The sequence below is a fragment of the Sphaeramia orbicularis genome, chromosome 5 (genome assembly GCF_902148855.1).
Source record: "Sphaeramia orbicularis chromosome 5, fSphaOr1.1, whole genome shotgun sequence".
Lineage (NCBI taxonomy): Eukaryota > Metazoa > Chordata > Actinopteri > Kurtiformes > Apogonidae > Sphaeramia > Sphaeramia orbicularis.
Window position 1 is genome coordinate 32527409 of NC_043961.1, and position 25712 is coordinate 32553120.

General features: G+C 38.1%; 3 protein-coding genes across 3 annotated transcripts; 2 read left to right on the forward strand and 1 right to left on the reverse strand.

The window, feature by feature from the left end:
- On the forward strand, positions 1-4789 carry LOC115419199 (green-sensitive opsin). Its single transcript, XM_030133850.1, has 5 exons — positions 1-454; positions 565-733; positions 1776-1941; positions 2058-2297; positions 4422-4789. Exons 1-5 carry the CDS (start codon positions 91-93, stop codon positions 4518-4520), a joined length of 1038 nt encoding a protein of 345 aa, XP_029989710.1. The 5' UTR covers positions 1-90; the 3' UTR covers positions 4521-4789.
- A 3041-nt stretch (positions 4790-7830) lies between these two features.
- On the forward strand, positions 7831-10159 carry LOC115419195 (green-sensitive opsin-like). The gene is made up of 5 exons (XM_030133847.1): positions 7831-8263; positions 8367-8535; positions 8894-9059; positions 9195-9434; positions 9639-10159. The coding sequence occupies exons 1-5, from the start codon at positions 7855-7857 to the stop codon at positions 9735-9737; spliced, it is 1083 nt and encodes a 360-aa protein (XP_029989707.1). The 5' UTR covers positions 7831-7854; the 3' UTR covers positions 9738-10159.
- Positions 10160-21636: 11477 nt separating this feature from the next.
- LOC115419197 (green-sensitive opsin-like) lies at positions 21637-23534 on the reverse strand. The gene is made up of 5 exons (XM_030133849.1): positions 23052-23534; positions 22795-22963; positions 22478-22643; positions 22111-22350; positions 21637-22013 (listed from the first exon to the last, which is right to left on the reverse strand). The coding sequence occupies exons 1-5, from the start codon at positions 23434-23436 to the stop codon at positions 21915-21917; spliced, it is 1059 nt and encodes a 352-aa protein (XP_029989709.1). The 5' UTR covers positions 23437-23534; the 3' UTR covers positions 21637-21914.
- Positions 23535-25712: the final 2178 nt, after the last annotated feature.

Here is a 25712-nt window from a genome sequence, read left to right on the forward strand (position 1 = left end):
CATCACATAAAACAAGTGTGGACCTCTGGCTGTCTTGACACTGCTCCAAAAATATTCTACTCTGCCAACTGAAACAACCCACTGGAAAAGATGGAGAACGGCACAGAGGGAAAGAACTTTTACATCCCAATGAACAACAGGACCGGGCTTGTGAGAAGTCCTTTTGAATATCCGCAATATTATCTAGCAGACCCAATTTTTTTCAAAATGCTGGCTCTTTACATGTTTTTCCTGATCTGCACTGGATTCCCCATCAATTTTCTGACATTGTTGGTCACAGCCCAGAACAAGAAGCTTCGACAGCCTCTTAACTTCATCCTGGTCAACCTGGCTGTGGCTGGGCTGATCATGGTGATCTTTGGGTTCACAGTAACCTTTTATACTTCAATTATGGGTTATTTTTCTTTGGGTCCAATGGGTTGTGCCATTGAGGGATTCTTTGCTACACTTGGAGGTAAGCCTTCAGAAGATTTTTATGTTTTCATCTGATGTATTTCTTTTGGAATTCTGTGAAATTGCTTTAACCTGGTATTTCTAAAAGATGTTCTCTCTGTTTTTCTACAGGGCAAGTGTCTCTGTGGTCACTTGTTGTTCTTGCTATTGAGAGATACATTGTGGTCTGCAAACCCATGGGTAGTTTCAAATTTACAGCCACCCATGCTGGAGCAGGTTGTGCATTCACCTGGATCATGGCTATGTCCTGTGCAGTCCCACCTCTTGTTGGATGGTCAAGGTAATTAAGGACACATAGATAAAGGATCAGCTGATAGGGTTTTCTCAGGGCTGATTATGATACAGAATTTTAACAACTGACAAGACTAATAACAGATAGAACCGTACATGACAACCTGTAACTATTACAAGGAGGGCTTTATCAAAATAGCTTTACAAATATCAAATAATGTACAATTCAATATCTTTTCACATTCAAGTGCAATCATAAATGAATCATATTCTTGTTTCAGTGTTGACATTGCTCAGGATGCGAGAGGCAACAGTATTACAGCCAGAACATTGGACAAACATATAAATACCCCCACTACTGATGTAAAACTGCTGAATATCAGGCTCAGTAAGTGTCTGTGGCAATAATTATAACCCCGCCCACCCTATGTGCGGGAATTCTGTCCATCCATCAGAGTTTTGTCCAACCAATTTCTCAAAAACTATTCACTTGATTCTTTTCAAATTTGACACACGTTTTCTTTACCACTAGGAGAGGTGCAGAACACAGTTTGATGGCTAAATTTCAGTTTTTAGAATCTTTACGATTAAAAAAAAAAAAAAAAAAAAAAATGAACTCAAAGAATTTGCCCAACCAATTTCTCAAAGACTATTCACCCAATTTGGTAGACAAAGACTGAAAGTTAAGACTAGGGCAGAGTAATGTTCTTGGTTTGAATGAAGTACCCAAAAAAGACAGTTATTAATTTAATTTAGTTTACAATAATCTTTAATTTAAAATTAGAAATTAATCCCTGACTAAGCAAGGTATCAGTGAGCAGGAGTGGCCTAGTGTTGTGCAATGGGGTGTTAGTAAGCTCCACTTACTTTCTCACTTGTTGTCTATCATTGGTGGAGTATTAAACTGATCATAGGGTGTCCACATGAGAGTAAATTGAGTTCTTGAATGATTTCTCCTAATCCTTACCTGTCTCTCTTTCTGGTGCATTAATCTGAAGACAATTATGCTAAATATTTGAAGAGTGGATGTGAATATTCATATGTGTATAATGAGGTCCACCAAACACTCATTTTACTTCTTGAATTCGCAGATACATTCCTGAGGGTATTCAGGTTTCATGTGGACCCGACTACTACACTCTGGCCCCAGGCGTCAACAATGAGTCCTTTGTCATGTACATGTTCTCATGCCACTTCTGTGTTCCTGTCTTCACCATTTTCTTTACTTATGGAAACTTGGTGTGCACAGTGAAGGCGGTAAGAAACATTTACTTTACTAATCTGTAAAAAAAAAAAAAGTGTTAGTGCAGCACAGTGTGTAGTAGTTTTCCATATAATTTTCTGGTAGTGACTGATGAAAACCTCATTTTCAGGCTGCAGCCCAGCAGCAGGACTCAGCATCCACCCAGAAAGCAGAGAAGGAAGTGACACGTATGTGCATCTTGATGGTGATGGGCTTCCTTCTTGCCTGGACCCCATATGCTAGCTTTGCAGCCTGGATCTTCTTCAACAAAGGAGCTGCTTTTTCAGCCACAGCCATGGCCATTCCTGCCTTCTTCTCCAAGAGCTCCGCACTGTTCAACCCGATTATCTACATTCTGATGAACAAACAGGTATGAACATCAATGAAACAATATTTGTTATATAAATAATAGTGCTGTCAAACGATTCAAATTTTTAATCAGATTAATGACAGGGTGCTGTGGATTAATTTTGATTAATCATGATTAAATATCATTCATTTTTAATGTATATCAATTGTATTTTATTTTGCATGAGGAAACAGACTCAAGAAAGAAGGGAATATATATATGTGCTTGAGGTGTTTGTCGCAAGCTGGGCGACGCATTAGCCAAAGTACAAAATCCCCGACTAACGTATGCTTCAGGTTAATGTGGTATTTTAAACTGGAAGTGCTTTGGTGAAAAGAAAACTTCATCCTGCAGAGTGTGTATAATACTTCATGTCAGTTAACTGTTCTGTTTTGGGTTTGTTCGTACTCATATTTCCATCCAGAAGCCCAACATGCTGTTTAGCATCTTCCATCTTTATGGGTTGGTTCTGCTGCCTGTTACTACTGGATCGACTGTCCATTTGCACATGCGCGACTCCAGCTCTACTTGGACAAACTGCCCAAATGTGTTGTCAAAGACATTTAGAGTCATTCTGCTCTGCAGATGGATTAATTGCATTAACGTTTTTAAACAGATTAACTATGATGATAGTTTATCCGCATTAACACGTTAAATTTGACAGCCCTAATAAACAGTGAAAATAATTGGACCTAAAATTGAACCCTGTGGGACGCCAATCTTTATGTTATTGTTAGGTTTTGACAGGTGCTCTCGATTTAATATTATGTATATTCTCTGCAATAGCAGGCAGTTGTCTACTGGAACTTTGGATAGGTAAACAAAAGATACAACATACTGACAGTGTAAAGTAACATCAGTTACCATCCTATGCCATACTAGATTGAAGCAAGATGAGAGACCTGACACAAGCACCTTGTAGGTCTTTGCGCTACTTATGTAAGGTATAACATGTTAAGTCCACTGTGACATGCTTCACCAGAAAATCTTATCTATTAATGGCTAGACAACATACAGCCATTCACTGCAACCTAGGAGATGAAGAAAAGTCATGTTCAGCTTTGATTTGAATTTTTTATCATCTGAAAATTTTCTAACAATGGACCAAGCTTTTTTTTTCTTTGTAAATAAGCCTAGTAGATGTAAGGTAAACCAGAGTTTTGATGTGCTTTTTAAATGGATCATGGCTGTTTGTAACTTAAAACTTCAGTCTCAAATAGTCCAAAGCCAATCCACTGTCCAGAATTTTAGATGTAAGGATACATATCCCTGTGGTTGCTTAAATGATGCCCCATCATAATAAGGGGTTGGCTTTCTTTCAGCAAAATCACCAACCTCTAATCCCAAGATCAAACACGTTGGCAAAGGCCATCGTGTTAGCCCTGTTGGATACAATTAAACCGATTAGCAAATGTTTCTAAGATTAGGTCTAAAATCTGTGATTAGGTGTGATTTTGCCATTTCAAAAGAGAAGTTCAACTAAATTTCTCAGTATTTTAGAATTAGAGTTAGGCTCAATGATAAATTTTGTGACCATAATGTGCATATTACACTTAATTAGAGAGGGAACATCATCTATTTTCTTTGTTTAGCTCATGACTAACACATGACTTAAACTACATCACTGAGTTTGGCTCAAATATAAACCTTAAAGTAGGCTGTCAGTAGAATGAGAAGTAGCATCAAAAAGCCAATTTATTTTTTTATTTGTCTGGGACAATGTAATGAAACCTTGTGGACATATAGAACGTTTGTTTTGTTATACACTTATTATGTACAAAGAGTACATAGTATTCAGCTATTTTGCAACTACTGTCCATAGCTAGGCTTTTCAACAGAGAAATACTTTTAGAGTATAAACAACTATAATATAAAAACAGTATAAACAATAAAACAATAGTATGAGCAAACAAAAGCCTACCACAGACATACACACAAACACACACACACACACACACACACACACATATTCATATAGTCAAAGAAAAGACAAAAAAAGAAAAACAGTCCAATCTCACCAAACACTGGACATTTATTTTGATCTATGTTTTATACATGTGGGTTACATGTGGTTTAAAGTATTATCTAGATGGGATTTGTGATTCTGAATTTGTTAATCTCTCATAATCTTTCCTGCCTTTTCAGTTCCGTAACTGCATGCTTACCACTGTTGGAATGGGTGGCATGGTGGAGGATGAGACCTCAGTATCAACCAGCAAGACAGAAGTGTCCTCTGTTTCCTAAACATGGAAGAATCACAGCGACTCTAATGGATCATTCACATGGACTGGGAAAGTTTCAGTACAGACAAGGTTTTAATTTGCTTGTGTACTTGCAAGAAGTACGCCAGGCTGAATTCCAGGATTATTTTTTGTTGTTTTAATATCAGAAAACTTTACCAGCACTTGTTTTCTTTTGTTATATTGGACTTCATGTTCTTGGCTGATTGTAAATATATTTTATAAAGACCAAGTATGCTGTAAATGTAGGTGAATAAATAATGCATGCATCAAAAAAATGAATGTGTTCCTTTTGGTTAATTTACTTATTTTTTTATTGTGAATTGCATTGGGATGCAAAAGGCAAATCATTAACCAGTGGGAGAAGATCCTAGAGCTTCAGTTTTTTTTTTTTCTTTTACAGTTTATTGTCAGATGTAGGTGATGCAAAGCAAAGCAAGGCAAATGTATTTGTATAGCGCCATTCGTACACAAGGTAATTCAAAGTGTTTTACAAATGCATAGAGACATAAAATTACATGGGACAATAGCAGAATAAAACATTAAACAAAAGGAAAGTGCAGAAAAGATGCTCCACTCTGGCGGAAACCACTGCCTCATTGTGAACACAATTCGCTACATGGGCCACCCAAAGAATCCAAGAACCTCAACCGGTTGTTAACAGCTTCTCTGCGAACAGACTAATCCTGCTATCCTGGGTCTGAAAAACCCTGAAGCCCAATCTGGTTGTTTCCCCCATACAAATTATGAAACCCTGGCAGCGACTCAAGCTGCCTGCTGACACCTTTAAACCAATACCACACACTTTGAAACCTGAGTGGCAGAAAGAAAGAAATTAAAACAAGAATAAGAGACAGTTAAAACAAAAGCTAAAAACAGTCTTGATTAAAATTAAGAATTTAATGTTAAAACATTTAAAACAGTTAAAATTGTGAGTTGCAGTGCAGGTATTAGAACTAAAAAAACCAACCTCTAATCAAAGGCAGCCGTAAACAAATGAGTCTTTAATCTTGATATAAAAAAACTGAGAGTTTCAGCAGACCTGCAGTTTCCTGGTAGTTTGTTCCAGATGTGTGGAGCATAAAAACTAAAAGTTGCTTCTGCCTGTTTGGTTCTGACTCTGGGGACAGAGACCAAACCTGTGCCTGAGGATCTGGTCATACAGTAAAAGGAGGTCACTGATGGATTTGGGCCCCGAACCATTCAGAGCTTTATGAACTAACAAAAGTAGTTAAGTCTATCCGCTGAGAGACAGGAAGCCAGTGTGAAGACCTCAGAACTGGTGTGATGTGGTCAACTTTTTTGGGTCTAGCTAGGAGTCGAGCAGCAGCATTTTGGATCAGCTGCAGTTGTTTGATGGACTTTTTAATCCATCAAACAACTGTAAAGACACTATTACAGTCATCTAATCAACTGAAGATAAATGCGCGAACCAGTTTTTCCAGGTCCTGCTAAGTCCTTTAATCCTAGACATATTCTTCAGGTGGTAGTAAGCTGTCTCTGTAATATTCTTACTGTAGTTTTGAAAATTCAGGTCTGATTCAGGCTGATTTTTAGTTGTAATAACTGAAGCTCAGTGCTGACTTTTTATCGCTCTTCTTTTGGTCCAAAAACAACTACCTCTGTTTTGTCCATGTTTAGCTGAAGGAAATGGTGGCACACCCATTCGTTTGTACAGTTGTAAATGGCTTGAATGACTTTGTCAGAGCAGTGAAGATAATTCCCTCCTTTACATTGCACATGTCAAAGGTGAAGAAGAATGCATCTTAGTCCTGGAAATAGAACCATACTGACACTAGCTTTTAACAACACTGTACTGAAGTGGTTTCAATAAAATTTTCATAGTGGTTTGCAGCATTAATGCACAGTTCGAAATGCTGTATTTGTACTATAAAAGCAATTAAATGTAATAAGAGACACTACTCTGATGAAGAACATACTTACATTAGTATTAGATATGACAGTTAATTTGTAATCCATAACATTTCAACAGTAATGTGAAGAACAGTGATCAGGTAAAACAAGGGACGTTAATTTGCAAAGCACATTTCATACTTATAGGCAATGTATTGTGCTTGACATAAAAATAAAAAGAATGGAGAAAGTAAGAAAATTAAATACATACTTTTAGAATTATTAAAATACTGAAAGGAAGATACAGTTCTCCAAAATATCAAAGCATCAAGTTTTACAGTGCAATAAGGATTAATCAAGACTTACAGTAACAGCAAAATACTATAAGAACTGACTGTAAGTTACATAGTGAAATGAGAAAGGAAACCTAAATGAATGCAGTCTGTTGTGTGTTTTCAGCAAAGCAACTTTATTTATCTGTGTCCTCGATACATACCACTGAAATGCAATATGCTGATTCAATGTTTAGAAAAAATTATGGACACAATATTTGCAATAAAGTATGGTTGGAAAGAATTTATGAAGCAAATGCATAAAGTGTAAAATTTACTTGTGTAGCTGTTACTTAGGGTCTTTAACTGCAGAAAGTGCAAGGGCTTTTTTCTGTCAGACATCGGCTGTTATGCGTCTGAAGGAGGAGGGGGTATAATAAGCCAATGGTGAACTGTAACTGTAAATGCAACCTTTAACTGCTCTGACAAATGAGGGATACACAAACAGAAACACCTATGAACTACCTCAAACTTAACCCAAAATATACATATATATTAATAATAACACTCTACATTTGAGTCTGGGAGTTTCTACACCACAGAACGTTTTATTTGACAATATCTACTGAACTATAAAATAATCCATGTAAAGACTATGCTATATACAATATATATGCAGTATTTATTATTTAATTTCCAAATGACAAAAAAAAAAAAAAAAAAAAAAAAGTGGAGATCTTTTAAAGACAAATGTTTCTCTCTTCAGTTTAAGTGAGTTATTGTAAGATCTTAAGAAGGTTGTGATGGAATGAAAAAAAAAAGCAACAAAAGAATAAATACAACTTTTACAACATGAAATACTTTATATTTACTGTTAAAACAACCAAACGAAGAAACAACCAAACGAAGAACGAAATCTAAGCTAGTAAACTAAGTATAGTCAGCATCAAGTACATGCTTTTGTAGATACAATGAGAGCTCCCAAACATGTCATATAAACAGCCTATGGTACTATACTTTGTTAATTCACACTGGTCCCTCTTTAAAGATAATTTGCACTTGATGTATGTTTACTGCAGATTAACTGTTTAATGATTATCCGGTGTCAGGGTGACTGACTTGACCTAAGACTTATGCCAAATCCTTTAGTAATCCCATTTTTGAACAGTATAAAACCGACACCTACAAGTGTGATGAGCTGCAGAGGGTTTAATGCTTTGGCTGAACAACGCACAAAGGTACCTTCAATCAACAAAGATGGAGAACGGCACAGAAGGGAAGAACTTCTACATCCCTATGAACAATAGGACCGGGCTTGTGAGGAGTCCTTTCGAATATCCTCAGTACTACCTCGGGGATCCCATCCTTTTCAAGCTGCTGGCGGCCTACATGTTCTTCCTCATCTGCACTGGCTTCCCCATCAACTTCCTGACACTTTTTGTTACAGCTCAGAACAAGAAGCTCCGGCAACCTCTGAACTTCATCCTGGTCAACCTGGCTGTGGCTGGACTGGTCATGGTCTGCTTTGGCTTCACCATCACCTTCGTTACTGCTATCAATGGCTACTTCATTTTCGGACCAATGGGCTGTGCAGTTGAGGGATTCATGGCTACACTGGGAGGTATGAAATGAGAACTTAACTTAACTGGGATATTTCCATTGCTCAGATGCTTTCATATAAATGATCAAATCCTGACCTGGAAGCTTTTTCATTTTTATTACAGGTCAAGTTGCTCTCTGGTCCCTGGTCGTCCTGGCTGTTGAGAGATACATTGTCGTCTGCAAACCCATGGGAAGCTTCAAGTTCACTGGCACCCATGCAGGAGTTGGAGTTCTTTTCACCTGGGTCATGGCTTTGGCTTGTGCTGCCCCTCCATTGGCTGGCTGGTCCAGGTAATTCATTTTCTGAATATCTGTGAGGGAATTTGGGTGACAATTAAAAAAAAAAAAAAAAACACCTAACAAAAGTCAACGTGTAGGAGGGTGAATTTTCCGCAGACACAGATGTACTTGGTAGAAAATGAAATGTTCTAAAGAGTTAGTGGCCTGACAAATAGGTAGACATGGATCATTGGATAATGTGAGACATGGTCTTTGTTACTGAAGTTATAACAACTTCATGTAAACATACAAAGCATATACAATCTTAAAACATGATCTTAAACTTACACTGTATTCATGCCTTTGAGAACTCATTTCTTTCACAGCACTGACTCATAGCTGCCTTTTGTCCATCTCCGTCTTCACACAGGTACATCCCTGAGGGTCTGCAGTGCTCATGTGGACCTGACTACTACACTCTGGCCCCAGGCTACAACAATGAGTCATACGTCATGTATATGTTCGTCTGCCACTTCTGCTTCCCCGTCTTCACCATCTTCTTCACTTATGGAAGCCTTGTGCTGACAGTCAAAGCTGTAAGATATCATTCTTTTACCTGTATTATTTTAAAAGCAGTGCTGTAGCAGTTCTTAACTACACAATGACAGATGCCTATAGCTGAGTCATGTTTTTACTATGACGTTAACTTCTTCCTTCATAAAATATTTCAGGCTGCAGCCCAGCAGCAGGACTCAGCATCCACCCAGAAAGCTGAGAAGGAAGTGACACGCATGTGCTTCTTGATGGTGATGGGCTTCCTCGTTGCTTGGACCCCATATGCTAGCTTTGCTGCCTGGATCTTCTTCAACAAGGGAGCTGCTTTCTCAGCCACAGCCATGGCCATTCCTGCTTTCTTCTCCAAGAGCTCTGCACTGTTCAACCCAATTATCTATGTGTTGATGAACAAACAGGTGAGTTTCTTTTTACAATGTTGTATCAGCTCTTAGCGTAGAAACAAGATTGGTAAAAGATGGACAGTGACTGCATATCTGAGCACCTTAAATGCAAACATAGGGACATTAGCTTGTGATGTACACATTACCTCCAACAGCCTAACCAAATGTAGCCTGATACTCTTGTCATCTCATCTTATCTGTATTTTCTCACCTTTTCAGTTCCGTAACTGCATGCTCAGCACAGTTGGAATGGGAGGAATGGTTGAGGATGAGACCTCAGTATCAACAAGCAAGACAGAAGTGTCCTCTGTGTCTTAAGGACAATATTTTCACTCCTCTGGATATTTTCCTTCCCGGTGATGAATATGAGCAAATGGATACAAGATAATGATTGCTTCTCCAACAAATGGACATCAATCTCATGCCTATGACAACACTTTACTCTTCCCCATTTTTTATGGTGATAAAAAGGGATGTCAACACGTCGTCAAAGAGCAACAATCTGAATTGGACTCTGAAATCATACCAATAACTTCTAAAACTTCAGTTTCATCAAGTAAATATGCTTGTATTTTCTTGTAACAAATGCTGATAAGAAATGCTCTGACATGTTGGTGGGTGAGTGGGTGAGATTCACCTTTTATTTATGACATTGGAGGTTAGCATTTGTTAGCCTCTTTCTGTATATATTTTATAAATTAAGATGTGTAGAAATATTAATAAATGCATGCATGAAAATATTTTTGCTTTGTGCTGTTGTTTCTTACAGCCCAATACATTTTGTTTCTCTATAAATTGTAAAACTTTGAAAAGTACACATAAAAAAGTAATGCAACAGACCTGTGACTACATCTAAATTAAATGAATGTTTGCAAGTTAAAACATCCAGTTTGTTGATATAGATAATTCATTACCTCCGCCAAGGAGGTTATGTTTTTGCCAGGGTTTGTTTGTTTGTTTGTTTGTCTGTCTGTCTGTCGGTCTGTCCGTTAGTGTGCAACATAACTCAAAAAGTTATGGACAGATTTGGATGAAATTTTCAGGGTTTGTTGGAAATGGGACAAGGAAGAAATGATTAAATTTTGGTGGTGATCGGGGGGGGGGCGCAGACCAGAAAATTTCATCAAAATCTGTCCATAACTTTTTGAGTTATGTTACACACTAACGGAGAGACAGACAGACAGACAAACAAACAAACAAACCCTGGCAAAAACATAACCTCCTTGGCGTGGGGGGGCCCACGGGGGGGGGCCACTGATCAGCCTTGGCGGAGGTCTGCGCTCTCCGAGTGCTTTTCTAGTTTAAGATTCAAGTATTATTTGATGAGTTGATTTGACTAATAATGGAAGGAAATCTATCCATCTACCTGTACACGGAGTGACGCTCTAAAAACTAAAAAAGAACAGCAGTTGAAGAAAGATAGTCTGAATAACTCTTTAACTCCTGTGAAACTGTCACCTCTCACCACAGCTTGTGATGATGGAGAAGATGGTAGCATAGCAGGTGGGTGGCTTAGTTCAGTGTTAAAGAACATGCTAATACTGTAGTGAATGCTATTTTCTCCAGAGATCAACAAGGTCAGGTTGTACGATATTATACAAAGCTGACAGGGATATCACTCTGTAAGTCTAATCCCACCTGATCTCTGCTGACAAAGGGCATTTCAACCACAGTGTCATGGCTTTGCTTTTTGGACAGTGCCCATTGCTGAACGTGGCCAGACATCAGGAGCTGAATGAGATCTGAACTTTCAAGTCCCAAATCACTGCACTGAACTACCTGCAAATCACATTACACTCGTACAGGTTAAAGTGAACTCCCGACCACTTTTAGTCCTGACAAACTTTAAAGAATCACTTTACTTTGTTATACGTTCCGTTTACATACAGTACGAGCAGTTTACATGCAACAAAATGATGTTAATTACTATTTGAACTTTAAGCCTTGGGTTCAAACAATAAGTAAGTAGTAAACTTTTGTTGTTGGGTCCACACAACTGTTTTTTAGAGTGGATGCGTAAATACAAAATGACGCACACCTTTCCATAAACTGTATTATAAGTATCCCATAAAGACCCAATGCCACTTTAGTGGCAGTTCCCGCATGATTTTTTCCTCAAAATTCACCCTCTCTGAAGTGATTTATCACCATTTATTATCCGTTGAGTTTTATGTTACTTCAGTGAAAATGATGTATTTTCCTATATTTAATTTACTGATCATGTAGATGGTCATAAAAGCTCATGTTAATTGGGAGGCTATATAAAGTTGCTCTCCAAAAATATTACCCTTGTTACTTTTATTTACTAACTAGAGTGGCTTGCTGTGCTTTGTAATCATGTGTTGATTTGTTTTTGTGGATTTCTTGGTCTGTGACTTTCACTTGATTAATGTTTTATGTGTGACTCTTGTTATGGGCTGTGTCGATGGAGAACACCTACATCCAATCTCCCACTGACACTCCTCATGTCAGATTTTATGCTGTTTAATTGCTTCTGATTATAAATGCACAGGCTGAGTTGAGTAGAGACATGAAGGGACGCGGTGATTGCTGTGGACCAGGAGTCGACAGAGAATTGACCAGGGTGTTGGTGATAGCCAGGGCAGACAGCAAGGAGGACAACATTGGGAGGCGAACTGAAATTCTCAGCACAAGCTACAGCTAAGTAAAGGAACATGTCCCTTCTTCCCTCTTGTGAGCGTGTGTGTGTGTGCGTGTGTGTGTAGGTGTGTGTGTGTGTGTGTGTGTGGAGTGCACTTGTTGAGCACTTCTGTCTCCTACAGCAAAGCTACCAGCTCTTGAGATCCACTCTGCTTCTGCAGCAACACCACCTCTGCACACATGAGGAAGTTGCCAGCCAACCTGGAGCGTGGCTGACCCAACCAAGAGGATCTAGCTGTGGAAGCTGAAGAGTAGAGCTCCACACCTCCACTTCCGTTCACAACACGTGACCTCCACTTAGGGTAAAGGTTTGGGTTAGGGTGGTGATTCTCCAGAATTGACCTCCACTTCTGGTTAGCATTAGAATGACATTTCTCTGGAAGTGGAGCTCATGTCAGTGGAGCTTCGATTTCTCCGGCCTTCCACAACCAGAATCATCTTGACCCAACTGGGTCACCTCAGCTGGCCCCTCTCAATGTGGAGGAGCAGTGGCTCTACTCCGAGTTCCTCCCTGGTGGCTGAGCTCCTCACCCTATCCCTAAGGGTGTGCCCAGCCACCCTGCGGAGGAAACTCATTTCGATCGCTTGTATCTGGGATCTTGTCTTTTCAGTCATGACCCAAAGCTCATGACCTCCGCCCTCCGGAGGACCCACCACCCACCGAGGGAGCCGTAGGGGCTGGGTGCAGTGTGGATTGGGTGGCAGTCGAAGGCAGGAGCCCCGACGACCCGATGTCCGGACACAGAGTCTAGCTCTTGGGACATGGAATGTCTTTTCAACACAATATATCATTATCTGAACACAAAACTAGTGTCTCCATCCACTGTCATTTATCAAACTCCATGGGTTTCCATGTTCTCTACGGAGCCTCTGAACATTCAAATGGGTCATATCTCATGACCATGAAAAGATGACAAACTGCATTTTACACCAATTATTTGCATGTTTTGATAGGATTAGTGGATCAGAAGTTATTAAACATTTTAGATCAGTAGATGTCTGTGGATGTTTGGGCCTTTATGGGTTAAATTTAGTTTACTTCTTTGTGAATCTGACTTGTGGTGAATGACATACACTACGGCGAGACCTTCTAATAGGCTGTTTACTCTACAACAGCAGTTTACAGTCCCTAACAAAAATCCTATTGCTTAATCAAGTTGTAGGAACAAAAAAATGATAAGTTGACGTGTAGTTGATCAATTGGAATCGGAGATGGCTTATATGAAAGACAAACCCCTCTAGAGTATGTTTATTATACCAAAATAAAGTTTTATATCATTCTTTGAGTTTTATCATTTAATTAAAACAGGTCAGATATTGCTTGGACAAAAGTCTTGTTGCATACAGAAATAATGTAGAAATTATACATATAGTTTATTTTGAATATACAAACATGCTACAGTAACATCAGAACATGAAGTCATAGTGCCGTGGGAAAAAAAAAAAAAATACTATGGTGTATGACTCTCATGGAGGACTGAATCCATACATCTGAGTAATGACTCAAAAAGCTTTTTGATGAGGTCATCTGGAATGGCAAAGAAAGCAGCCTAACAGGACCCCCAGAGTTCATCAAGATTGTTCAGTTTCATCTTTCATGCTTCTTCCTTCATTTGACCCCAGACATGCTCAATAATGTTCATGTCTGGTGACTGGGCGGGTCAACCCTGGAGCACCTTGACCTTCATTGCTTTCATGAACTTCAGTGTAGAGGCTGAAGGATGAGAAGGAGCACTATCCTGCTGCACAATTTCCACTCTTTTGTGGTTTTGAATGAAATGGGTAGCAAGAATTTCTTGATACTTCAGGCTATTGATGTTGCCCCACACTCCACAGATCTCTCACACACCCCCATAATAGATTTGACCTTAAACCATGATTTTTCTGCCCCCAAATGTGACTGTGTTCTGGGTGAATCTTGGGCCTATGCAGGTTCCAACAGGTCTTCTGCAGTATTTGCAGTGACTGGGATGCAGTTCAATGGATGATTCACCAGAAACATCAACAGAGATGTGCACAGGATTATAGAGGGGCAGGGGCTCAAAGTCAGAAAAGGGCAGTATGTGTATGCCAAATTTTTTTCAGGCCTTAATAACACAATATGTGGCTTAATGCAAAATTAATTAAGTAGCCATAGATAACAACAACAACATAGCTGTGTATATTGTGTAGCAATACAATTAGATACATGCAATACACAGATAATCCACCAGGGGGGAAGAATTTATTCACCAAAGGCCTTTCCAGTGACACTACAAGATTGCCATTAATGAGGAAGGAGGAAGAACTTTGCCACTTTTGAAAAGGAATTACCAATTTGTTAGACATGTTTGTTATATTATGTTTTTGTTTGTTCAAAAATAATAATATTTGAGCACTGAGACATGAAATATGATATGAAATTGGAACTCATACATGGAAACTGATATTTGAAAAAAAAAACCCCAAAACAAAACAACATTTTTTTTGGTTGTTCAGAAGGACCAATAAAGGCTCCCGTTTCAAAGAACTGGAATTTTCTTTCAATGATTTAATGGTTCAGGCTTTACAGGGTTAAAACCGTATGGACTCTTACTTATCTCAATTATAAAGTCTCCCTCTCTGTCACTGTGTACTGGTGGATTTACCTGCAAAGACCCTGTTCTCTGCCTGTATTTTCTATTTTCCACTTATTTCTGGGCATCCACCTTCAGGTAGTGATATTTGTACCTTAAGCCAATAATAGAATCATGCAGCATACATGAGTGGAACAATATAAAAATGAACCAACTCTGGGTACTTTATGTTCTTCTGTCTTACTGCAGAGTTCTGCACAAAACTGTGGGCAAAGCATACACATAAACACAGACCCTTCAGTCAATCACCTCTAACAAACCTGTAGGCAACACTTGGAGAAAATATAATGAAAATGCATTTTGCCTCTCAAACATTCCTGTAGAGTTTTACATGTGTATTTATATGTTATAGAATCAGGAAATAATGTTGTATTTTTCTATCTCACTGCTTTTTTTCCTTAAGATTCTGCTCTGTCTCCCCTTTTACACCCAGTTCTGATTATAAACACAAGACAGAGAATTTTGCATTCTTTGTCTTTAAAATGTGGACATTATCTAATTAAACATGAAAAATTAATTTATTCATTGAATCCATCCTCACATGTAACATCTCAACCTGGTTCAAGTTCCTCACCATGAAACACAAAACAAAACTCTCCCGAATAATAAATCAGGCCTGTAAAATAATTCAGTAAGTCCTATTGAATGTGTTTCCTAAGTTATACTCTGGATCTGTTGTCAGGATTCACCATTTGATTTACAAAAGGAGCTGAAAAGAGAGAAAACCTCTTCTAATGTACAACATGGGTTAAAATTGACTCATATTGTCTCTTATTTTATGTACAAGTAACAGTTTCTATGCTGTCTCTTCGAAGATAGTATAGATGTTTATTTTAGCAACATTTTTCTGACTGTGTAGGTACAATTTAGAAACTGGGTGAAGTGGATTTGCAAGACGAGAAATGCAGCAAAATCAAGCTGCAGCAAGTGTATTTATGGGTTAAAATGACAGATAATATTTTAATTCAGCCTGTAAACTTGAGAATGACTGCATGTAGGGTAGGAGATTTGTACACATAATTTATAGGTTTTTACTCATTTTGCATAGATTTACTGTTTTAACCCTTTCATGCATAGTGGTCACTCCAGTGGACAGTTACTCTCCAGCTGTTCTCTTGTATATTCATGGGGTTTGTTATTTTAGTTCCATATCAGCCAACACAGTGGACACTTATGCACCATCCCATCCACTGACATTCATACCGTTACTGTAACTTTGCTGTTCTAGATAAACCTGATCTGCACTAACATGTTTGAGTGTAAAAAAAAAAAAAATTGCTAATTGTTATTAGATTTAGGTTGAATAGTTATTCTGTTTTATTGTTAATTGTGTATCATGTATGTGTTTATGTTGTTTGGACTTTGTATGGCTGCTACCTTGGCCAGGTCTGCCTTGCAAAAGAGATTCCTAATCTCAATGGGATTTCTTGGTTAAATAAAAGTAAAATAAAAATAAAATAAATAAAAATAGACTGTAATGAACAGGTTTGTTTTTTTTTTAAACAAAAAGTTGTGGTTTTTTTTTGCATATTATCTCCATGAAGTGAGTAATAGCTAGTATTAGAGTATGTTAAAATGTGAGAAAACATCAGATTAGCAGCATTAAAAATATTTTTATTTCATAGTTTTCACACAGTAGATCAGTAAATAAATGTCTTTGTTTCTAAAACTAAGCACATGGTGTCCAACAGAGTGGATGTTTTTTTTAACTTCATGAAAAATAGGTTCATAAAAAAAATTAAATTGCATTGTTTTTTTTCCATGCTGAAAGAGAAATAAAAACACTCAGGAAAAAAAATATTGATTGAGGTCCTCGTAATTCATGCACGAAAGGGTTAATTCAATCATGCAGATTGAAGGTTCATATTAAAAACCAGTGGACAGATGAGTGTGACTGACTGGTAGTGTAGTTATAGTTATGCCCATTATTTAGGACTATTTCTGCAGCAACCTTATAAATGAAGATGGTAATATTGTCACATTATACCGTGATGTCCACTTTTATATCCTGCAAGAAAAGTTCTTTTTGTTGTCATCATTAAAACATTGTAGACCTACGTAACATCGGTTTAATAGCGGCCGGATTCTCTCAGTATAATGGTATCCCTTTCTAAGTCCTTATGAACTCTCCTTCCCATTTTTCCTTAACCCCATGACATTTTCCAAGTAGGGGCAGAGGATTTATTTTATACAAACAAATATATAGATAATATATACCAGGAATTCTTTCCTTCCATCTGTTTGTCCAAGATTTTTTGTGCATCCCATTTTTTGGACACTTTTCAACTGTTTTTTTTTTGTTTGTTTGTTTGTTTTTTCAGATTTGACACACATGTTCTTTACCACTAAGAGGTGCAGTGCAAAGTTTAGCTGAATTTAAATTTGGGATTTTTTACACATTTTTGTAAAGTTTTTTGAAAAGATTAAAAGCTTAGACTAATTAATTAACCCCAGTTTAGGCAGGATGCCAATGAGCAAGATGGGCAAAGTTTTGTTACTTATTCACTTGTTTTATTATTTATTATTTGTTTTCCTATACTGTCTCTATATATCAGTGTTTTCGTAGAATAAAAAAAAAAAAAAGACTATAATTTCCTTGTTTTCTCTAACATCCTTTGCTTCACTGTAAATCTGAGCAGTGAATGGAATTCTTTTATCCATCCCGTGCTGTCTATCCTCTGCCAGTGTGGTTTAAACCAATAAGAAACAGCACCCTGGGATCTGTTTACAATTGGATTGACTTGATCTAGCTTTACCACACTAATTTTTAACCTGTCAATATTGGATGACCTTACGAGTAACCATGCTCCCGAGGGCCTCTTGTGGGTGCTACGCCCCCTGCAGACAGTCTGGGAAGGGGATAAGGACATGAGGTCAGACAGGTGCAGGACCAGTGTGTAGACCCACCTCTTCTGGTGAGGAAGGGTAGTGCAACCATATGAAGACTCCTCCCTTTGTTTCCTCTTCAGCGCCTACTGGGTCTCCTGTAAGGCCAGCTCCTGAGCCACAGACAGGGTTTCCAGTGAGAGCTACTGAAGACATGTGGCTCTGTAACATGGTACAGTCTCTGGATGAGTTTGTACCCTGAGCACCAATTTTCTTTTGTCTATCTGTGTTTGTATTTGAGAAAAATAATTCATTAAGAGTCACATCAATCTTATGTAACCTGAAAAACATAATTGACTGAGTTGATGTGTATTCTGTTACACACTCTCTGTCCTTGCACTCAACCTGTACATTGTATCTACAGTACTTCCACTGTATAACACGTTCACAGTGCATCCACCTGTTTTTTTTAATTCTAATTATTTATATATAAATATTTATATAAATACTACATTTCTTACTTTTCTCCAGTATTTCATTTCTCATTTGTTTGTGGTTTTTCTACTTGTCTTTTTATCTGCACTTGCTTGTTGCATGCTGCTGCTGAGAACTGTGAAATTTGGGATAAATAAGTGGGATAAATAAAGTCTTATCTTATCTTATCTTATCTTATCTTATCTTATCTTATCTTATCTTATCTTATCTTATTTTATCTTATCTTATCTTATCTTATCTTATCTTCTTGCCTTGTCTCATCTGCACTGCAGAATGACTCTAAACGTCTCTGGCAACACATTTTAACCAGTTTGTCCAAGTAGAGTTACCGCAAATGGGCAGTTGATCCGGTAGTGAGAGGCAGCAGAACCAACCCATAAAGATGGAAGACGCTAAACAGCACGCTGGCCCTCTGGATGGGAAATGTGAGTTCAAAAAACCCCAAGATGGAACAGTTGTTTCAAGTTGTTTTGTTGAAACTCTTGAAGATGTTTAATAAAGTGCATATATACATACAGTGGATATAAAAAGTCTGCACACCCCTGTTCAATTGCCAGGTATTTTTGATGTAAAATAATGAGACCAAGATAAATCATTTCAAAACTTTTTCCATCATTAATGAGACCTATAACCTACGGAAGCATATTGCATTCACATGAAAAAAAAAAATTGTTATGTTTTTCTGAATTAATAGGATAATTATCTCATAATTTCAAGATAATTATCTCATTAATTCAGAAAAACAGAGCCAATTTAATTTTAGAATTTATTTTTTCTCGTAATTACAAGAAAATTATCTTGTTAATTCAGAAAACAGAGCCAATTTTTTTTTTCATGTGATGCAATATGCTTTCTTAATAACCTGTACAAGTCAATTGAATAAAAAAAAAGAAATCTTTTAAGGTGAAAAAAAAAAAAAAACTTACAATAACCTGGATGCATAAATATGCACACCCTTAAACTAATACTTTGTTGCAGCACTTTTGGCTTTTATTACTAGCCTCAGTCTTTTTGGGTAGGAGTCTATCAGTGTGGCACATCTAGATGTGGTCATATTTGCCCTCTCTTCTTCATAAAAATGCTCCAGATCTGTCAGACTGTGACATCTCCTTTGCACAGCGCTCTTCAGATCACCCCACAGATGTTCAATCAGACTCAGGTCTGGACTCTGGCGGGGCCATTCCAAAACCTTCACCTTCTTCTGGTGAAGCCATTCTTTTGTTGATTTGGATGTGGGCTTTGGGTCACTCTCGGGCTAAAAGATGAAGTTCCTCTTCATTTTCATCTTTCTAGCAGAAGCCTGAAGGTTTTGTGCCAACACTGACTGGTATTTGGAACTGTTCAGAATTCCCTCCACCTTGACTAAGGCCCCAGTTCCAGCTGAAGAAAAACAGTCTAAACGCATGATCCTGCCACCACCATGCTTCACATGTGGTGTTCTTCTGGTGATGAGCAGTGTTGTGTTTGTGCCAAATATACCTTTTGGAATTATGGCCAAACAATTCAACCTTGGTTTCATCTGACCATAACCCATAACACATTTTCCCACATGTGTTCTGGAGACTTAAAACGTGTTTTTAAAAAATGTCGCCGGGCTTGGGTACTTTTCTTCACAAGATAAGGCTTTCATCATGCTCCCTTAACCCATAGCCCAGACATGTGAGATTACTGTCATATGTACTACATCGCAAGTATTTACTAGAATTTGTTGCATCTCCTTCAGTGTTGTTGTCAGCCTCTTGACAGCCTCCCTGACCAGTTTTCTTCTCTTCTTTTCATCAGTTTTGGAGGGATGTCCATTTCTCAGTAATGTCACTGTTGTGCCATATTTTCTCCACTTGACGATGACTGTCTTCATTGTGTTCCATGGTATATTTAATACCTTGGAAATTATTTCGTAGCCTTCTCCTGACTGATACCTTTGGACAATGAGATTCCACTGATGATTTAGAAGCTCTCTGAGGACCATGGCTTGTGCTGTAAGATGTGACTACAAAAATGTCAGGAAAAGCCTACTAGAACATCTCAACTTGATGTGGAGTTAATCAGAGGCACTTAAAATAGTGTGTATGCATGTATTATATATATTTACATATATGATCTAATCTATAAAGTAATCCTAAACTATTACTTATTACCACTTGATTTGAGTATGATTTTTGGACCCAATAATGTCCAAAAATCTCTGTTGGTTTAAGTTCCCTATTTACTTTAGTGAACAAAACTGCTGAACATACATCATCAGTTTGCCTCTACACTCTCCTATCATACAGTTCAGCCTGTAGCATTTTAAGTTTGTGTAGTGGAAGTGTGATAAAAATGATCTAGAACATGAAGCATATCTGTGTTAAAGGTGCAGTATGTAGAAATTATGCTCTAAGTAATCATAAAATGGCCCTGACTGTCACCAGACATTAAGGAATCATGTTCATTTCAAATACTGATATCACTGACAGTAGTAGTCCAGCCACAATATTTGCATTTGAAAAGCTAAGTGTCAGCCCCTAAATAATGTTTATGTTGTCATTTTGTGTTTTGGTCTGATGCCCCACCCATCATCTATCTGCCAGTCACCAAGTCAGTAGTGTTTGGGCATCCAGGATGTCAGTTCCCACTGAGCTGCAGCTGAAACATTTCTGATGACAAATGTCTGACATTAAAAACCCAAAAAGCATCTTATTATTCCCACATACGTTGTGACAAAGTGAGAAACAAAACAAGGATATGTATAGGAGATGATTTTCAAACACGGAGACGACTGAAAGCGGAGAAGAATTTGACGACCGACGCTGGGTCTTTCTTAGTCTCACCACCCGGTAAGAACCACTGAGAGCCGGGGCTGTGGTCTCTTCACTTGGTCCCAGACCAGCGGTGTCTTCTCCTGGGGCCAGGCTGTGGTCTCTTCTCCCAGGCCCGGGTGAGAGGGGGGGGTTCTGTTGTACTTATAATACTATGGGGAAGGGGTACGGCCCATGCCGCACATACTTTGCAGAAGTAAAAGTGAAACTTAAGGCTCATTTCCCTTTTCCCTATCTCCTGAATCTTTGCAAACTTTCATTTGAGTGGGCAGGACGTTTGTCCTGGCCTATTATATATTATACATATGTATAATAAGTCTGGTGATGACTTTTTTTGTATGAAATTTATGGTGTGGTGGCAAGGATTAGTGGAAATGCTAGTAGTAGACACTCATGCTGGATCTGGCAACCCCTAGCCTGGGGGGAGGAGGAGGGAATACCACACTCTACAGTATTTTGAATGTGATGGCAGTACCAGTTTTGGCCACAATCCTACATACGGCAGCTTTAATGTGACTTTAAACATGCAACACCAATAAGCTTGTTATAACTCATTAGCTCTTGGGTCAGATTAGAGTACATGAACTCTATGTGTATAACTTCCTAACAACTGGAGGGATTTTTGTAACACTTTGTAAGTATACTGATAAATATGTAACAATAATTATATTTATTTGCATCTAGTTTGAGAATTAAGGAAAAGGTATGCCAAGAAGGGTTGTGCCTCTTATAGAGGTGGGTCATTTATCCATGTGTAACGTTCACTTGTTTGATTCTTCAGAATTTTTCTCATTTTTAACATTAACCAGGCAAGACAACATGTTTTCATGCATGCATTTATTTATCTAAGCCTACATTTTTATATACAATGTTTACATTTCTCAATGACTGATTAAGAACATGGCAAAAATAGATGATGACTGTCGCAATATGAGATCCAGCCGATGTAGAAAAAAACCCCAAAAAGCTTCTTTGTTAATATTGCTGCATCACACATTCTTTAAAAGTATCAAATTAGTTGAGCTCCTTATGTTCCTGAGAAGATAAATTTCCATGTATCCACAGTGAAAATGTCCACATATAAGAAAATGTCTCCATATTTAAGAGACAGAGGACACTTCTGTCTTGCTGGTTGATACTGAGGTCTCATCCTCCACCATGCCGCCCATTCCAATAGTGGTCAGCATGCAGTTACGAAACTGAAAAAGCGGCAGAACAGGACATTAAAATATTGGAATGTCGTGTTTATTATAGTGGGTAAAAACAGTGAAAGTAAGAACGGTTAATTTAATATACCTGTTTGTTCATCAGCACATAGATGACGGGGTTGTACAAAGCAGAGCTCTTGGCAAAGAAGGCAGGGATAGCAGCTGTCAGGGCAGTGAATGCAGCTCCCTTATTCATGAAGATCCAGCCGGTGAAAGTGGCATATGGTGTCCAGGCTACCAGGAACCCAAAGACCATCAGGACGCACATACGTGTCACCTCCTTCTCAGCTTTCTGGGTAGAAGCAGAGTCCTGCTGCTGGGCGGCTGCCTGAAGTGTTTGAGAACAGAAAAGGTGATGAGAAGTTGTACAGTTTATTGGAAATACATTACATTTATTCAGTAACTTTGGAGTTTTAGCAATCAGCCCAATACTTACAGACTGAAATTTTACTTACAGCTTTGACTGTGAGCACAAGGCTTCCATAAGCAAAGAAGATGAGGAAGACAGGGATGAAGAAGTGGACAACAAACATGTAGATGACGTATGACTCATTGTTGAAGCCTGGGGCCAGAGTGTAGTAGTCAGGTCCACATGAGCACTGCATGCCCTCAGGAAGGTACCTGGGTGAGGTTTGTAGCAAATCATTGAGTACAACCATTATGCTTTATTATCAACTAATTCTTGAGTGCACCTATTGTATCTTCTGTTGATAACTTTCAATATAGCTCAATATTTGATTCTTAATTTAACAGCATAACAAATTTTAATTACCTGGACCAGCCAAATAGTGGGGGGCCAGCACATGAGAAGGCCATGATCCAAGTAAAAGCGACTCCAACTGCTGCGTGGGTTCCGGTGAACTTGAAGCTGCCCATGGGTTTGCAGACGACGACATACCTCTCAACAGCCAGGACGACCAGCGACCAGAGAGCAACTTCACCTGTAGAGAGGAAATTCAACTTTTCATGTTAGCCTGTTTTTATAATGTTTGACTGTCAGATATTACAATGAAAGACAAATGTTTTTACCTCCAAGTGTGGCCATGAATCCCTCGACGGCGCAGGCAGTGGGCCCAAGAATGAAGTATCCATTAATAGCAGATGTGATGGTGATGGTGAATCCGAAGCAGCACATGATGAGTCCAGCCACGGCCAGGTTGACCAGGATGTAGTTCAGAGGTTGCCGGAGCTTCTTGTTCTGAGCTGTTACGAACAATGTGAGAGCGTTGATGGGAGTTCCAGTGCAGATGAGGAAGAACATGTAGAAAGCCAGGAGCTTGTATATAATTGGATCCACCATATAATATTGTGTATATTCAAAAGGACTTCTAACAACCCCGGTCCTGTTGGACATGGGGATGTAGAAGTTCTTTCCCTCCGTGCCATTAGGCTCAATTCCACCTTCCCAAACCATCTTCAGTCGCCTGTTGCTTCAAGCTCAAGGGAAGGAATCTGGCAGTGATGAGTGACACGGTACCTTCAGCTGCGGAGTGATTTTTATACTGCGGTAACCCCGTCATCAAACTGCCAGAATGAGATTAGAGGATTGGGATGCTGTAATGAAGTTAACAGAGTTCAGTAATTAACCTCAAAGCCGGATAGAAACACCACGGCTCAGTGCTGATGTCCGGAAGAGTCCTTTTAATCCTGATTCAAAAAAAAAGGGAGTGAGTTAGATTAATTGTAACTTGGACATTACCTACCAATGAATAAAATCTCTAAATATTATAACATTAGTCTCATAGCATAATTGCCTTAGTCATAGTTTTTTTCAGTTCATAGCCAATGCTAAAAAATGAGGTAGCAGTTTTAGAAGGGTGAAGTTGCACAGATATCACTATTTGGCCAAAAATATAACTTAGGCAGTTATGCTACAAGACTAACGGTATGTAAACATTAAATATTGTGACTATTGGAACCTGGAAGTATATACTCTGAGTTGAGTTCAGTACAGATTTAATTAATCAATTTTATTTATTTGTTTGCACAATAAAAGAAAAGCAAGCAAAATGAAAGTCAAAATGTATAAACTGAGCAAATGAGAGAAAAAAAAACCTCAAGAGGTTTAGAAAAATATCTCTACTAAGTAGGCACGAACAATTTTGTGTGTTGGAACTATACTCCTTTAGTTGCAATAGTACACATTTAATTGATATCTGAATAAAATAAATGGTCAGAATAATGTACATGTGCAAACAAAATAAAGATTTCAGCACTGTGAAAATGAATCTGCAGTTAATTAAGTTTATTGCAATTTAATGAACTTTCATTATTTGTCAGGACTGTGGTGCATGTATTGAGATACGATAGAAAACTCACATCACTGCCTTGTACAAACTCTCTTGTAGTTGTTTTTCCTACTCAAATCCTAACAGAACACACATAAGGCACCTTTACATCTTCTTTTTGATTACTTCATGTTTTTAAACCAGAAGTATAGTATTGTAAAGTCACTGTCCATCTCTATATGGAAGTATCCTACTTTGGTGCCTTTATTCTGATTGGATTAACCTTGAGTTTTACTTGCAACAGCAAGACTGTGAAGTAGCAAAAGCTTATTGTTACCTGATTCTGAGAAAAGTCTTGACTTGCTATAATCCCAGAATCACAGCAGCATTGGGGTCCAGACAGGAATACTGTTGGGTTATACTGATGACCTCTTAAATCTTTATTTTTATCAAAACGGGGGCACAGAAAGTATAGACACCCATAAAGGTAAACTATTACTCTATTCGCCATTCTATAATTATTATAGACAGCCCAAGGTTATGACATAGTTTCCTCCTTTTTGTCAGTTGTCAGTTTTGTTATCATCCGGCTAAAAGATAGATGCACAAAATGATGAAAAGATGAATTAATGGATGGAACAAGAAACGTGTATGCAGTCATATGAACACATAACCTCTTGGACAGATGTGAACCCTAAAAACATCTTATATTTTAGAGTAGGGGTGTCAAACATGCGGCCCAAAAATTACACTTAAGATATTAACAGTCAAGGATGTCAAAATTATTTTAGTTCAGGGGCCACATTCAGACCAATTCAATCTCAAGTTGATCAGACAAGTAAAATAGTAGCATAATAACCTTTAAATAATGACAACTCAACATTTTTTGGGGGAAAATGTTTACCATGACAAACAATTTTTTTCACAAAAATGTGAAAGATCTAAACAACCATGAACAACCCAAAAATAAGTGGAATTCTAACTATATAATGCCTGTTACTAAATGTTTTGTGTATTTGTAGATCCACTGTGATCTGTAAGTTGTAATGTAGCTGAGGCAGAATATTTTGATAAAAACTGCACTTTTACTTTTTTGCATTTGCATTTGGCCAGGCTATATATCCTTTTTGGTGCCCAGCTCTCCAAGCAGATTGAATTTTGGCCATACATAGAAAAGCATCTCTGTTTCAGGCCAGTGCATTTCAGTTTGTGGCCTTCAGTAGGGTCATCCTCAGAAAGGTAAGCTATACAGAGAAAAACTCTACGAGTTACTTTCATATAACCAGTAAACATGACCAATAAACTTTCTCACAACATCTTAACTTGATTCTGGCTCTTGATTTGTCACTGGTATATGAATAAATAGAAGTGAAGTAAACAGGAAAAGTGTACTGACCTACATGAACAGGAAGCTTAAGACAGATCTTTCTATCACACTGTGTTTTAGCCGGATTTATCACAG